Source organism: Cladophialophora psammophila, assembly GCF_000585535.1.
Source record: "Cladophialophora psammophila CBS 110553 chromosome Unknown aczJe-supercont1.11, whole genome shotgun sequence".
NCBI lineage: Eukaryota > Fungi > Ascomycota > Eurotiomycetes > Chaetothyriales > Herpotrichiellaceae > Cladophialophora > Cladophialophora psammophila.
In genome coordinates this window covers 1,190,934-1,205,500 of record NW_006912932.1, presented here as the reverse complement: position 1 = coordinate 1,205,500, position 14,567 = coordinate 1,190,934, and the positions used below count along the sequence as shown (strand labels likewise).

Below are 14,567 nucleotides of genomic sequence, written 5' to 3'. Positions count from 1 at the left end.
CCTGATGACTACCAGGCTGGGCTAAACAGATGTAAGCTACGATATTTATCTGCATTCTAACAACACGGAGCAACACATGGCACCCAAAGAAAAAGAATATATACTTGGCGGAGGTGGGAGAAGTGCCTGAAGGGTCACGAATGATATAGGAAGTAGCGCTTCCAAGAGCCAGCAACAAGTCTCATTTGGGCATTTTCGGGTGTATTTCATGATAGATGTAGGAGCACCACGGTGGCAGATATCGATCAAGGACACACCTGTGATAAGACATGAATAGGCAACCCCCTTCGCTCCTTCTGAACGCCATGGGTGTGGCACGGGCCTCGCTGTTTTGACCACCACTGCCATTTGATCGTGCCCCGTAGATGCATCCTACACAGTGTGTTCTCGCCGATATCTTTGTCTGACTCGGGCCGGAATTGCTGCCCTCCGTCGACTGGTACTCAGACCAAGCTCTTGAATGACTCTCTCGTCGGCGGCTTGCATGCCTGGCGCCTCTGGACTCCCAATTGATGCCTTGACTGTCTCACCGAGATGCTCTGCTTCGACAATTTCCTCTAGTATCCGTGGAGACGTCCGTATCCTTCTCATGAGAGGCCGCATGTGATTCACCTGGATGTCCCTCATCCCATTCATCCACAGGGCGTAGTTGTGAAGCAGCGACATCAGAACGTCATAGAGGCTATTGACTGCATCCTGCACATCAATATCGACGTCTTCAATGCCCAGCAGCTGCAGAAAAGGGTGATAGACATAAGAATCAAACACGTGTGTCAAATCTTCCAATATCATCTTCTCTGTCCGGCAGGGCAAGGCTGTGTACCTGCAAAAACGATCAGCATCTTCATCTTCACGCAAGGCAGGTGCTCACCATGTAATGAGTATAGCTCGTTGTCGATAGGTACACCAGAGATCTTGACTTGAAGGGTCGACGGTGAATGGGGCTCGCGTCTTGACAAAGTCGATGTTGTTGATCTGTTCAGTGACCTTGTCAGCTGATTGTTGAAGCTGAACTGACATCGACCGAATCTGTGAGAGGATCTTCAGTTTGTTGGAATCGACGTAACCATTATAATGATCACCATTGGTAGGCACCAATAACGATCCAAGTCCCGCTATTTCTTGTGCAAGACTCTCGAACGCTTCCTTACACATCAATGGGAGATCGGCATTAGTCAGTTGTTTGAGGAACAGGTCTAATGTCGGAGAGTCCAATGCATCAGCAGAGCAAAGGTTAGGTCGAAGAGGAGTGGTATGGGCGGTGGACGTTGAGTCTTTGGACACGGGGGTATCATTGTGGTCTGTAGCATTCGAACACGGGGACGAGAAATGTTCGCTGATCCCTGAGCTGAATATGAGATCTCCCGTCGTGTCAAAGTTAATGTCTGGGTACCGGTCGAACAAGGCCGAGAGGTCAGCTTCTGTTGCTTCTGTGGAATTCGCCATCTTAAAGCAAGCATTGATCACCAGAGGCACAGTTGACTTGCAGTTGAGACGGCGACAGCCAGAGAATGACAAGACGCACTGACTGCGCTGTCCAGGGGAAGCAACGATCAGACAGAGAATGACCAAGCAGGAACAGGTCGCACCAGAAGTAGCAGCAGCAAAGAACAAGAGGAATATAGACCCAAACCGTGGCTTGTTGCATTGTCGCGTCGCTCGCGTTTATTCACTGCCTCACCTGCATCCAGAACAACCGGCCGCCGAGTCAAGACACTCAATCATTCATGGCACATACACGCATTGACCGCATCGAATTTTTATCTCATGAATTTACCAAATGGTTTCCATCGCTGGCCATGGACCGGGCCATCTGCTTTGAGGAGAGCCTTTGGCCTGGCAAACCGCCCATGGAAACGAAGACATAACGTCAACGAATTTCGGGGCCGGATTGCTGTTGTTCTTCGCGCACTGACTGATTGGCACTCCACTGAAACAGATGTGACAACTCAAAGTTGGGCGATTGTAAGATAGTGATAAGCATTCAACAGTTAGGTTACAAAGGCAGGGTCATCAAACAGGGTAGCTCTCACAGGAGCTTCAAGAGCGAGCCAATCGGAGCCCCGACCTTGCCCAGCACACCAAGCCCATAGTCATATAGCTCAAGACGAAGGTCTCAGAGAGCAGGTCTCAGAGCTATGGCTATAGATGGTCTTCGCCTCCAACCGCAGACGCCTGACTGCTGTCAGGGGGGCTCCGTCCACTTTTGGCCGGTCGTCAGACAGGGCCAGATTCCATACCAGCTGACTTGGAAGGCGATAGCTAGAGCCCTCGAAATGACCAGCCTTGACTCTGAGCATCATCGAGTGCGGAGCTGTGCGCACTGGATCCCCAAGCCCCAGGCACGACACCCGGTCCGACGGTAAGAATTCCCGAATCCTTCGCTTTGGTCGTTTCGTTCTCCTGGCCTGTTGGGACATTGTCACTCTGTTGAGCGCCGATTCCGGAACTGGTAGTATCCGGATAGTTGCTTTCAAACTTGAACCCTGGCGGTGGCTTGATATCGTCATCATCCCCAGGAAGCTGAGTGTCAACGATGTTGTTTCCTATGCGCTGGAGTGATTTGCCGATGATAGTTTGCACCCACTGATAGAAGAAATACGATGCCGACAGAATTCCCATGGCCACCACAATCCAGCTGATGTTCACGGCGCGGTCACGACCGGTAGCAGATCTCCCAGAAACTCTGCCAGTGACGAGGCCTGTATTTCGAAGATTCCACCAGTGGAAAGGATTAAGGATCATGGTCCTCAGGAAGCTTAGCACGCCCATAGAAACCATCCCCTTTATAAAATGCTGAGCCCATCCTGACAGGCTTCGTTGGGAGTCGTTGACATCGACAGCTTGCCAGACGTCCTCGTGGCCAACGATTGTCTCGTAGGGATCTGTGTACAGATTAAGGATCGGATCTGCGATAAATCCGAGGAGAAATATGATGACCAGCATGACAAATGCCGTCAAAACGCCCGATGCTGTTTTGCTGCCGAGGTATCTCTGGATAGTGAGCCTGTTGAAGTTGAACTGGTACCCACACTCATGGCATTTCCAAAGGGAGCCGGGTCGAACGCCCTCGGTCCTAGATCGCCGCAGACACAACTCATGTATGTACCGCATGCCTCCTCTGCAGTGGCACGGCTTGATCAGCCGACCGTATTCGTCTTCATTTTTGTATTCCACAACGGGACGTTGAAAGGCAGGAGGGAGACCGGGAGGGTAGAGAGTAACTGTGGCGGGCACCTCCTCGAGACAGAGTCGGCAGGTGCGTGTAGGGTACGTCCACGATTGGGGTGATTCGGGGGCATCCCCGTTCGAGGGAGTATGTTTCTGCGAATCTTCTGTGGAGGCCATGGCTGAAGGAAGATGTAGGGAGTGCGTGCCTATTGCCAGCCAATGCCTCTCAGAGAGCCTTCAACCCTAGCGACGCGGAAGCACCATGATCCGGAAGGCGAATTTCAACACGGGCGCAGCAACACAAAGCAAAGACTCAAGGAGGCGAGAGGGAGACTCAAAGCCTTAGAAGCAACTCATGGCAGTGCTGGCCGTTACGAGGTCAGCACTGCCTGTAAAAGATTGGAAGTCATAGAATAATAGCCTGTCGCTGTGGTCCAAAAGAAAAGAAGTGAATGGGGAGCGACGGATTCAAATGTTGTGCGTTTGGCACTGGCACCACAGTGGAGTTTCAAATGACAAAATTTGTCGCTTTTCCACCGCACTATGAGGCACCTCGTATTCACATTCAAGGTTTGGATTGTTTGATCAATCTTTCGCGAGGCCTATGGCGGACTGACTACTTTGATAACTCCTACATTGATGAGGAATCATACATGGTGCGGGACGGAAATCAGCAGCTTTCCAGCTCGTTCACCCTAACAAGCATGCCCTTCTGCACAAACAGTCCATAATTCGTGTTCTTCTTAATCGGGTTTACAGGGTCAACCAGGCTCCAGTCGAACCTTCGGATCATCTCGAAGAAGATCTTGTTCAGCTCTAACCTTGCAATGTTCTCGCCCATGCAGCGGAATCTGCCATTGCCGAAGACAAGATGGTGTGCCTCTTCCATGACAGCTAGGCGCTCGGGAGATGCCTCCAGCCAGCGCTCAGGTCGGAAGATTTCTGCATCAGCACCGTATACTTCTGTATTATGGCGATGCATATTCCAAGCGCAAAAGGCGACTTCAGTCCCAGGAGGGAGGTAGATGCCATTGTGCGTATCACCTTGTGCGCCGACAACTCGAGGGAGTAAGCCTGCTGCCGCTGGGTGCTGGCGCAGAGCCTCCTTGATGCAAGCCTGCAGGTAGGACAGTCTTAGGGCCTGAGCGTAGGAGATGATCCTGTCCAATGGTATATCTGTCGCCATTGCCTCGGCTTGGAGCTTTCGGTATATGTGTGGATTTGCCAGGATTGAGAGGAATCCGGTGCGAACGATGGTTGCCGTTGTATCAGAGCCGGCCAGGAGTTGGAACAGGGATTCGTCCGAGATCTCGAGTTCTGACAACCCATGGTTCTTGAACGACGTTACCATATCGTAGCGTCCTGCCTTCTCACCGGAGAAACGGCCGGCTATGATCTGGCGAGCAACTCTACAACGGCATTAGTCTCGCTGTTTAATGGGTGACTCTCGATAACCCACGCTTTGACCTTCCCTAACCCAGTCTTCTCTTTGGGTGAAGGCACAAGATTGGCTTGTACTGTCGGGATTCTGGCGATGGCTGACAGCAACGGCACTGCCGAGAAGACATTCATGATAGGGAAGTTGTCCTCCATGGACTTCACATAAGTATACTTGTCAGTGTCGTCAGAGACAAACCCGAATGCCTCACCGAGGGAGAGATATGTGATCACGTCCAGTGTGAAGTATTGTGCTAGCTGGGCCCAGTCGAGCGGCTTGATGTTGCATCCCACCGAGAGGTATTTCCGTTTGATCAAGTGCACGACGTCCATGACCATCTGGTCGATACTAGGCTCACACTCAGGGTTATCCTTGCCCGAGTACTGTTTTCCTTGGTAAGTCTTTACTCACTGACGCAGACGAACTTGGCGCTTACCCCAGGAGACAGTTTTGCACGCATCAAAGAGTGCTTCTCGTCGTTCAGTTCGGTGAAAAGGTTTTCTCGCTCGGCGTCCATCTTGAACGCCTTGTACCATGGCCCGCGGGAGTAGTCATTTATCCTGTGCGCATTTGCTTTACGGTACAAATCCAGATCCGAGGTCACCACCATTGACGGGCTGATTCTGGCAATGGATCCTGGAATGCTGGTCAGAACACCTCGTCCGAGTCTCCTTACCAGAAGAACAGCCGTTCATACCATAGCGATCGCAAGCCTGTTTCAGGGCCAGATGCCCTTTCCCCGAGATTGCAGCTTTGATCCACCACCAATTCGTGAAACCTGCCAACGGTGGCCCAGGAATATGTCGTAGTTTGTTGTATGCGATAAGGGTTGAGATGACAAACCAACCTAGCCAGGAGACGGCAAACAGGGCGAAGATTTTGACGAAGCTGACCTGCAGCGGTCCAGTAATCTGCTCCAGCATCTCGGCGCAGCTCTACCAGAGCTCTACAAGTGTGTCGGTCGAATTGAGTGAACCAATCCCGTTTATGCGTACTGCCCAGAGAAAGGGAAGGCCGCGCAGCTTCAAGAGGCTCAGGTGACTACATGTATGGACGAGCAGGTTCGTGGTGATGGGATCTTGGCGTGCAAATAGATGGACCTGGGTGGTAGAGGAGGGGAGAGTTCGCATTCATGTAGCTGCTTCTGTATCTGCAGTCATCGAGATGCATATGCATACATGACAAAATCCATGTGCCGGCATGTGTTTGGCGTGACATCCGGGCGCTTTCGGGGATGTTTCTACGCAATCCGTAGTGGGCTCAGTAGCGAGAAGTCAAGGAGATTGACCACATGGCTTGTGGGCTTCGGCTACTTACCGTCCTAGATCACTGAAGAATAAAGCACCTTCCGAATGACTACACCTTCGCCCTCTCTGCGAGGAAATGATAACCACTTGCGACTGACGGGAAGTTACGAAGATAGCGACTATTAACTGTTACCAACGGACCCAAGTATAATCTCCGCCCGACTTAGAACCGACACTCCAAGCACCACCAAGGCCACGCTGTCGCCCGCTTCTTAGCCCACTAGCCTTTCCGGGGACGGCTGGTGGGCTCTCAGAGGGATCTCTGGAACCAAACCGTTTCTTGGCCTACTAAGCCGGGGCTGATGGGCTGATGGGCTGATGTGGCATGTTTTATCAGCAGAGTCGAGGCGCCATCTACCGGGATCCAGCAAGGTCGAGAATAAAGAAAAGAAAAAGAAAAGAACCCAATTCAATCTTCTCATTTTACCCCGGTTTAGCATCAGAAATCGAAGCAGCAAAACCCAAATGGCCTCAACACAACCAGAAGCTGATGTCGATGAACCAAATCAAACGGCTAGCGATGTAGAGATCGACCACGGGGTTTGTCGGACTTTCTATTGCAACTTTGGCTCTTGCTTGAACTAATCATCCTGGCAGTATGACAGCGAGGACTCGGGTTTTGAGCAAGATTCCGTCTTGACACAATCGGTTCGGTCAAGCATATACCAATACAAGGTTGAGAATGGCCGGACATACCATGCATATAAAGAAGGCCAATATTTCATGCCAAACGACTTAGCCGAGCACGAGCGCCTGGAATTGCAACACCGTGCAATGTTTCTTGCCGCTGGTGCCGAGCTCTTCTATGCACCTGTCACACAGCTTCAGCATGTCCTGGATCTAGGCACAGGCATTGGAACATGGGCCATCGATGTGGCCGACGCGCACCCCGAGGCCATCGTGACAGGCGTAGACCTGAGTCCTATTCAACCCTCGATCGGTCCACCAAATGTCAGATGGGAGATTGATGATGTCGAGGACGATTGGACATGGCCCCTAGACCACTTTGATTTGATATACAGCCAATTCATGCTCAGCGGAAGCATCGCCGATTTTCAAAAGTATTTTCAACAGGCTTTTAGGTAAAACTCCACGCGATACAAGGGTTCCCAAAACACAGTTGGAATCTAACGCACGGTCCTCTCGTGTAGACACTGCAGGCCAGGTGGCTACTTTGAGCTCCACGACCTGGCCACGTACCTACGAAGCGACCATGCTCCGATTAGTCCAGAGAGTGTCGTCGACGAGTGGTGTCGCCTCATGCGACAAGGCATCACCGGCATGGGGCGCAGGCTTGACCTAAACTTTGAAGAACTCGGGGATCTAATGCGAAAAGTTGGCTTTGTCGACGTGGTTGTCCGGCCGTTCAAGATCCCTATAGGTCGATGGCCATCTGATAAAAGGATGAAGGAAGCAGGACTGTTTCAACTGTCCGCGATGTTGAATGGCGTCGAAGCATTGACCCTCGCCGTCTTTACGCGCTGCTTGGGCTGGGAGGCAGAACGTGTTCAAGTATTCCTAGCTGGTGTGAGGAAAGAGTTTAAAGCCACGAAACGCTATACCTACTGGCCATGGTACGTTAATGACCGAGTGCGAATCGATTATGCTGACCCCGTTTGCTCGCAGCGCCGTCATTTACGGCAGGAAGCCTGGACCGGTGCCCGTACTAGGCGATGCACCGTAAGCGACCGTAGCGATGGGATGGCCACACAATATAGGAACGGCCTTGTATGAAACAGTATGCGGGATCAAGCATGACCCAAGGAATGGTGTTGCTGGATATAATGGACGTACGTCTGGATTCGTAACGGTAAGTACTTACATCGAGTCCTTTGCGACAACCGTCGCTCGGTCAGGGCAGTCGGTTTGGCAACGCCGCCTCTTAGTGAGCGAGGTTAGCAGTGACCAACTAGATTCGCCCTAAGTGATGTAACTGTGGTCGGGAGCTACCTCTTTCTTCATTCAACCGTTGAATGTTTGGGGGGAATGTGGTGTTGGGAGGGTTCTTGGGTGTCATGGGGTATATTAGAGGCAAAGCCAAAGGAAAGACAATCCGCAATGTTCTCGGTATACTCCGCCCAAGGCTCGAGACGCCAAGACGCGCAAGGCTGCCCTCTAACGGTTCGGTCCGCCCTCAACAAACTCGAGACAAGGCCGCTCTTTTTCACGGCTAATCCACCCTTGACGCAGAGTATCGCTTCGAAGCTGAGCTCCAGGAGGGCACGTAAATCCAGCTCATTGTATCTTCTCGTGTGCCTTCAGTCCCTGCAGTCCTCGCACTCTTTCTTACCCCGCAGCGCTTCCACTTACCATCTCGAACTCGACGAAGGCGTGAAGAAATAATTGGCCTCACCACGTTTTCACTCCAGGGTAGAGAAAAAGGCTATTCAACAATGACAAGGGGCTGTACTGCTTGACGCTGAAGCTACCATGTTCTGCGATGCTGATGGATTGATCTGCGAAATAGATCGGTGATTTTCAGTGAGAACAATTTTGCTGTTCAACTTTTCACGGGGCTAAGACCACCCAACTTGTCTTCCCAGGCCCACACTCAATTGCCCCTCGATTCCCATCCGAGAAAGAGCGACATCACACTTCTCAGGTCTGCCCAAGAAGAAGATGGCGCCTTCAGCACCCGAGATGCTCTCCCCGGCTGCCTTCTTCACCACCCTTCTCCATTTGGTGACTCTCGAGCAGAGCTCCGAGATCGCCGAGACGTCCCTTCTCCTCTCGTCTGCGCCGCCCACGACCCTTTCTCGTGCCGGACTTGCGATCCTCAACCTTTCAGTCCACTCCCTGAAGACCGGGCTCGGAGGCCGTAGCGTAGTCGAGCTCGGCCTCGATCCGGCCGTCGTGAGCAAGGATTCTAGGGGTGAGTTGCCCGAGCACGGGATCCGGACAGGGGATATCGTCCGGGTCGGGGAGACCCCGAAGGGAACGGCGAGAAAGAAGGAAGCCGCAGAATTGAAAGGAAAGGGGGTTGAAGGGGTGGTGGTTCGCGTTGGGGAGAGGGCTGTTTGGGTCGCGTTGGGCAAGGATGGTGGCGGGAGCGAGAATGTCGAAGAGGTCCCGGACGGCAAATTGTGGCTGTACGTTTCCTCGATGTTTCTCCTGACATAGCCAATGATCTGCTACAGAATGGCACTGACAAGCGACTGATCGTTTTCTCGGCAGAGTCAAACTTGCGAACGATGTCACTTACAAGAGGTGAGTTGAGCACATCTGGCCCTTGAGAATCGATGGTGGCTGACTGACCTGTCCCCAGAATGAACCAAACCTTGACTAAACTTCTCAAGACACCAGAATCGTCATACACGACCCTCCAGCGCGTCCTCCTGGGTCTTTCCTCCCCAGGCACAGCCGACTCGTCTCAAACGAGCGACATCACATTCTTTGACCCGACATTAAACCCTTCTCAAAAGGACGCCATCCGCTTCGCCCTCTCCTCGCCGGAGATAGGGCTCATCCACGGCCCGCCTGGTACGGGAAAGACCTACACGCTTATCGAACTGATCCTGCAGCTTCTCAAGTGTAACCAACGTGTTCTGGTGTGCGGACCCAGCAACATCAGCGTTGACAACATCGTCGAACGGCTCTCCTTGACCTCCCCTAGTACACCAATCGTTCGTCTAGGTCATCCGGCCCGCCTCTTACCAAGTGTCTTGAATCACTCGCTCGAAGTGTTGACCCGAACAAGCGAAGCAGCGGGGATTGTAAGCGACGTGCGAAAGGAAATGGACGAAAAGCAGGCGTCAATTCGGAAGACTCGGAATGGCCGCGAACGCCGAACAATTTACGCCGATTTGAAAGAACTAAGGAAAGAGTACCGGGAGAGGGAGGGAAAGTGCATACACGGGCTGGTGAGCGGCAGCAAAGTCGTGCTGTCGACACTTCATGGTGCAGGGAGTTATCAAGTCCGTAATCAGGAATTCGACGTCGTGGTGATTGACGAGGCGAGTCAGGCTCTCGAGCCACAATGCTGGATTCCGCTGGTCTTCGGAGGTTCCAACGTGAAAAAGCTAGTCTTAGCGGGCGATCATCTGCAGTTGCCGCCAACGGTCAAGAGTGCAGACAACAAAGACACCAAGGAGCAAAAGAAATCCATGACCAAGACTCTGGAAGAAGACCTGGCAAAGCTATCTATCAAGGACGAGGAATTAAAGACAGCGAAAAGTTGGTCCTTGGAAACAACCATGTTTGATCGGCTCTTGGCCACTCACGGATCTGGGATCAAGAGATTGCTCAATACGCAGTACCGAATGCATGAGAAGATAATGCAGTTTCCAAGCGACGAGCTGTACGGAGGGAAGCTTGTCGCGGCCGATGCTGTAAAATCCCGACTGTTGAGAGACCTACCATATGCAGTAAAAGCGACCGAAGACACCGTCGAACCTCTTGTGTTCTTCGACACGCAAGGAGGTGATTTCCCTGAGAAGACCGAAGACGATTCAGGTAGCCAGGGTCACAAATTGACCTTGCTGGGAGACAGCAAGAGCAATGAAATGGAAGCGGCCGTGGCCGCCATGCATGTGAAGAATCTGGTCGAAGCCGGAGTCAAGGACGAAGACATTGCAGTGGTCACGCCGTACAATGCACAGGTCGCACTTCTGAGCTCCATGCTGAAGGAGAAGTATCCAAACCTTGAACTCGGCAGTGTCGATGGCTTTCAGGGCCGAGAGAAAGAGGCTGTCGTTGTCAGTCTGGTCAGAAGCAACGCTGAAAAGGAGGTGGGCTTCTTGGGTGAGAAAAGGAGATTAAACGGTAGGTCCAATCTCCCTAATATCGACCTCGACTGCGTTACGTGTCCCTGTGTACTTTTGCCTGTCTGCCAAAGACGCTGTTGTTGTCGTTGGGTGCTTACTTCGCGCCAATGCAAGGCATCCTGCCGCCGGAATCGTTCTTTTTGTGTCCAGAATACCTGACAAATTGCACTCCTTAGTGGCAATGACCCGACCAAAACGCCATTTATGCGTGATTGGCGATTCAGAGACGGTTTCTCGCGGCAGCCCCTTTTTGAAGAGGTGGATGAAGTTCTTGGAGGACAATGCCGATCTGAGATATCCAGATCTCGGGGATTTGGGACTCGGATAGTTCACCTGCGTGGTCACACAATGCACCTGCAATCAGAGATCTGCAAATTCGGGCTCATGACCTAAACCATCAACACCCAATGTCGGCAAATCTGGCGAACGTGGCAAACGACCTTTAGCACCAGCGGGAGGCACGCGATCGTATTGGCCTGCTGGCGGCCAGGAGGTTTTGAAACGCATATGAAGGTCCCCTCGGCCCCCTGGCGAGCTAGTTTCAAGTCGAGGTAAAAGAGGCCTGACGTGGGACGTCCTCAACACTGAAAGTCGTTTTCAAACGGCAATTGGCTGGTTTACACCGAGTAGCCCCCAGGAAGCTCCATGACAACTTGTTTTTCGATTCGACCCCGCAATCAGCATGAGATTCATCAATCAGGAGCAGAGTACGGGAGTACGTACCAGCGACTCATATCACCCAGCGCCATACAAGGCCAATTGAGAGTGTTGTGTATGGATAAAACGGGCAAAAATGCCGCTATTGCTATCTTCAATATTACCGTCCACGGAGCCCGTCGTTGCGAAAAGGAAGGGGATTCAGTCAAGCCTCCTACGGCCAATTCCGCCATGGAATCCCCAATAAGCTCGTCCCGGGGGCCGAACATTTTGCCATTGCCCAAAATTGATAGTGTGGATATGTGCCCATTCTCGGACGCGGCTATCAAATCGATGGAGATACTAATTAAACCTTGTGTCGATGGACAGTACTATTATAAAAACAGGGAGTGTTCTGAGGTGAATAGACAGGCAGCTGGCAAATACACCCTTGACATAGCCCTGCATACTCATATCCCATAATCAAGTTGTTGTCCAGTCTCGTTTACCGACGTTTCTGCCCATTTCCATCTGCTGTTGTTGTTGTTGTTGCTGTTGATTTGATCTTCACGCTGGCTGGTGGCGGATCCAGTATTGACCAGACGGCTGGTCCGTGTGGTTGTTATTGGGAGCCTGAGGACACCTTGCGTGGTTGTTTTGCTTGTACCACAAGGCGTGACACTGGCTGCACCAACGCCAACCGCTTTGGTAGTCGTTCCCTGGATTTGGAACATTGTGCAAAACGGTATAGTTCCCGCTGTTGGAATAGTCGTGAGTTCCTCGCTTGGGACATACGCCTCGCCCAGCGCCTGGACTACTGTGGCAGAGCACGTAGCACTTGTTGCACCATTTCCAGCCCTGTTGTCCGGGCGCGTTCGGGTCATTGTGCGTCACGCTATACAGTCCGCTGGGGTTGCTGATGTGGGCTCCGCCACCGGCACAGGCATTGTACCCGTCGTAGGCCAATAACTGGCACTTCGAACACCAGCGCCATTGATCTTGGCCGCCGTTGGGCGGGTTCCCGTCGATGGACAGGGTGTAATGGCCACTTCCGCCGTGGTCGTGGGTGCCTCCGCTCTGGCATCTACCCGCGCTCCCTCCGGCGTACGCGAGGCCGAAACACTTCCTGCACCATCTCCAGTTCTGTTGTCCCGGCGCCGAAGAGTCGTTGTGTGTGAGACGGTAGTTGCCGCTTCCATTGGTGTCGTGGTTGCCGCCCGCTGAACACGGGCCGTTTGACCCCCCACCGCCACCTGTATAAGAGAGGACTTGACATTTTTTGCACCACCTCCAGTCGTCTTGGCCGGCACCGCCGCCCCCAGAGAGTAGGCTGTAGTTTGAACTGGTCGAATGGTTGTGCACTCCACCAGCAGGGCATCTCGCTGTCCCGGCATAGTGAAGGCAAGAGCATTTTTCGCAGTACCTCCAGTGGCCCTGTAGAGCTGTCGCAGCAGCAGACATGGCACTCAACCCCTCGTGACTTTCGGAAGCCATTGCTAGTAGCCAGAAGAGAGAGGTTCAAGAAAGTACCCAGTGGGCGTTAGGAGTCAAATGGAATGGTAGTAGGAAAACTTCGGCCTCATCAGAGTGCCCTTGGTCCCAAGGACTGAGAAGAATATTTTATAATCCGACGGTTGCCTTTGGGGGATCATAGTTCTGCATTGGCACGAATGGATGCGAAAAGCTTTACGTAAATGAGATGCAAGAGGTGGCGTGAGGTTGAGCTGCATTGTCGACATCCTTGTTCAGGTCTTGTTCGAATGGTGAGGCTGTGGACTACGATTCCTCGACTGTCAAGAGTGCCACGAAAAGCCCAGCCTTGCCCAGCCTTGCCCAGCACATCCCTTGAAGAAGGATCCACCGTCATTGGCGCAAACCGGCAAAGCTGAAAGCATGACAAGACATGCAGTAGGCACAATACGATGCTCACATTCTGGGCAACGAATGAAACTGGAGTATCCAACCGGAATGTTCTCGTAATTGTTTTTTGTTGAGTGCATGCGGTTTAGGAAATACAAGTCGCGATTGCATAGGTAGATATGTACGAGGTACCTGTACATATGTGTCGCCAAGTGCCGGGGAAACTGCGTGCCGCTCACCCTTTAGGTCTTAGGATGAGGGTGACGATGCCCTGTGCTCATCGCCCCCGGCTCGCGCGCAAGTTCCTCTCGATCCCATCTTCATATTCCGGCAGAACAAAAAGTAGAGATGGGTGAACCCTCCATGACGCCCTAGTTATGAAAAATTTAGGGCGGCGGTCCGCCCGATACCTCCTCTTTCGCCAGTTTTCTGTTGAGGGATCTCAGGTAGAGAGAATAACTAACAGTGAAGAGGATGTCGGCACATGCGAAGGCCATATTCACAATGAGGACGGTCTGATATCGGGGTGCTGCCTGGGCGAAAAACATGTTGTATGCTACAAGGCCCCGTAGAGTTGATGCTTGCCAAGAGCACGCCGGTGGTAAGGGCACGGGAATTCAGGTTGGTGGTATTGGCGATGGTCCAAGCTGAGAATATCAAGCTCATGGGGTATGCCTAGACCTTGTCGGTGTCAGTGCCAACAGGAGTCGGAGAACGTCACTGCACTAGTATACACTTACCCCGACGGTGCAGAAGAAGATGGCAGTGCACGAAGCAATCTTGACGCGAGTATACCATTTACTCAGGTAGAAGACGGCACTGGGGGAGAAAAGACGTGGAATCAGTGAGCGTGCTCTTTTTTTTCTCTTCTTTTGCGGGGACCAAGGCTGCGCGCGGGGGCATGGGTGTGTGAGTAAGGAAGAAAGACAGAGACAGAGGAAGAGAGAGAATTACGACGCCAGAAACCCGGACTCGAATATACCGACAAAAATGCGACAGGTGAGCAGTTGACCAAAGTTTTTGGCGACCGAGGTGCAGGCCAACGCAATACCCAAGGTCAGCATCATACAAGGCAAACTGACCTTGGCCGAGCAGACTTTGGTGAAGACGGTCATGACCGGGCTGAAGCCCACGAACATAACATGGTAGAGGGTCAGGAGCAAGTTGTACTGGTCACTGGTCAACTTGATGTCTTCGGCCAGGCCGGCTGTTTTGGCATTCCCCAAGTTGCTTCGATCCAAGGAGCTGTTGGTTGTCCCGACGAAGGGTGTGTTATCAGGAATCCATCCGGCTGTCTCAACCATTTCCATCACCAAGACAGGTGCACTCACTTGGAAGTATACACAATGGCCAACGTGGGGAGGATGATTAAGTCGAGTATTAGTCACAGCT

General features: G+C 52.3%; 7 protein-coding genes across 7 annotated transcripts; 2 read left to right on the top strand and 5 right to left on the bottom strand.

Annotated features, from left to right (window-relative positions):
• Window positions 1-372: 372 nt before the first annotated feature.
• On the bottom strand, window positions 373-1,446 carry A1O5_07657 (uncharacterized protein; the record flags this gene model as incomplete). Its single annotated transcript, XM_007748246.1, has 2 exons — window positions 373-823; window positions 872-1,446. 2 exons carry the CDS (start codon window positions 1,444-1,446, stop codon window positions 373-375), a joined length of 1,026 nt encoding a protein of 341 aa, XP_007746436.1.
• Window positions 1,447-2,262: 816 nt separating this feature from the next.
• Window positions 2,263-3,348, bottom strand: A1O5_07656 (uncharacterized protein; the record flags this gene model as incomplete). The annotated part of the gene is made up of 1 exon (XM_007748245.1): window positions 2,263-3,348. One exon carries the CDS (start codon window positions 3,346-3,348, stop codon window positions 2,263-2,265), a length of 1,086 nt encoding a protein of 361 aa, XP_007746435.1.
• Window positions 3,349-3,841: 493 nt separating this feature from the next.
• On the bottom strand, window positions 3,842-5,532 carry A1O5_07655 (uncharacterized protein; the record flags this gene model as incomplete). Its single annotated transcript, XM_007748244.1, has 4 exons — window positions 3,842-4,580; window positions 4,631-4,992; window positions 5,046-5,245; window positions 5,307-5,532. The coding sequence occupies 4 exons, from the start codon at window positions 5,530-5,532 to the stop codon at window positions 3,842-3,844; spliced, it is 1,527 nt and encodes a 508-aa protein (XP_007746434.1).
• Window positions 5,533-6,381: 849 nt separating this feature from the next.
• Window positions 6,382-7,600, top strand: A1O5_07654 (uncharacterized protein; the record flags this gene model as incomplete). The annotated part of the gene is made up of 4 exons (XM_007748243.1): window positions 6,382-6,456; window positions 6,514-6,998; window positions 7,068-7,490; window positions 7,543-7,600. 4 exons carry the CDS (start codon window positions 6,382-6,384, stop codon window positions 7,598-7,600), a joined length of 1,041 nt encoding a protein of 346 aa, XP_007746433.1.
• Window positions 7,601-8,535: 935 nt separating this feature from the next.
• On the top strand, window positions 8,536-11,007 carry A1O5_07653 (uncharacterized protein; the record flags this gene model as incomplete). The annotated part of the gene is made up of 4 exons (XM_007748242.1): window positions 8,536-9,005; window positions 9,091-9,123; window positions 9,182-10,677; window positions 10,856-11,007. 4 exons carry the CDS (start codon window positions 8,536-8,538, stop codon window positions 11,005-11,007), a joined length of 2,151 nt encoding a protein of 716 aa, XP_007746432.1.
• Window positions 11,008-11,882: 875 nt separating this feature from the next.
• On the bottom strand, window positions 11,883-12,809 carry A1O5_07652 (uncharacterized protein; the record flags this gene model as incomplete). The annotated part of the gene is made up of 1 exon (XM_007748241.1): window positions 11,883-12,809. The coding sequence occupies one exon, from the start codon at window positions 12,807-12,809 to the stop codon at window positions 11,883-11,885; it is 927 nt and encodes a 308-aa protein (XP_007746431.1).
• A 1,316-nt stretch (window positions 12,810-14,125) lies between these two features.
• On the bottom strand, window positions 14,126-14,479 carry A1O5_07651 (uncharacterized protein; the record flags this gene model as incomplete). Its single annotated transcript, XM_007748240.1, has 1 exon — window positions 14,126-14,479. One exon carries the CDS (start codon window positions 14,477-14,479, stop codon window positions 14,126-14,128), a length of 354 nt encoding a protein of 117 aa, XP_007746430.1.
• Between the last annotated feature and the right edge of the window lie 88 nt (window positions 14,480-14,567).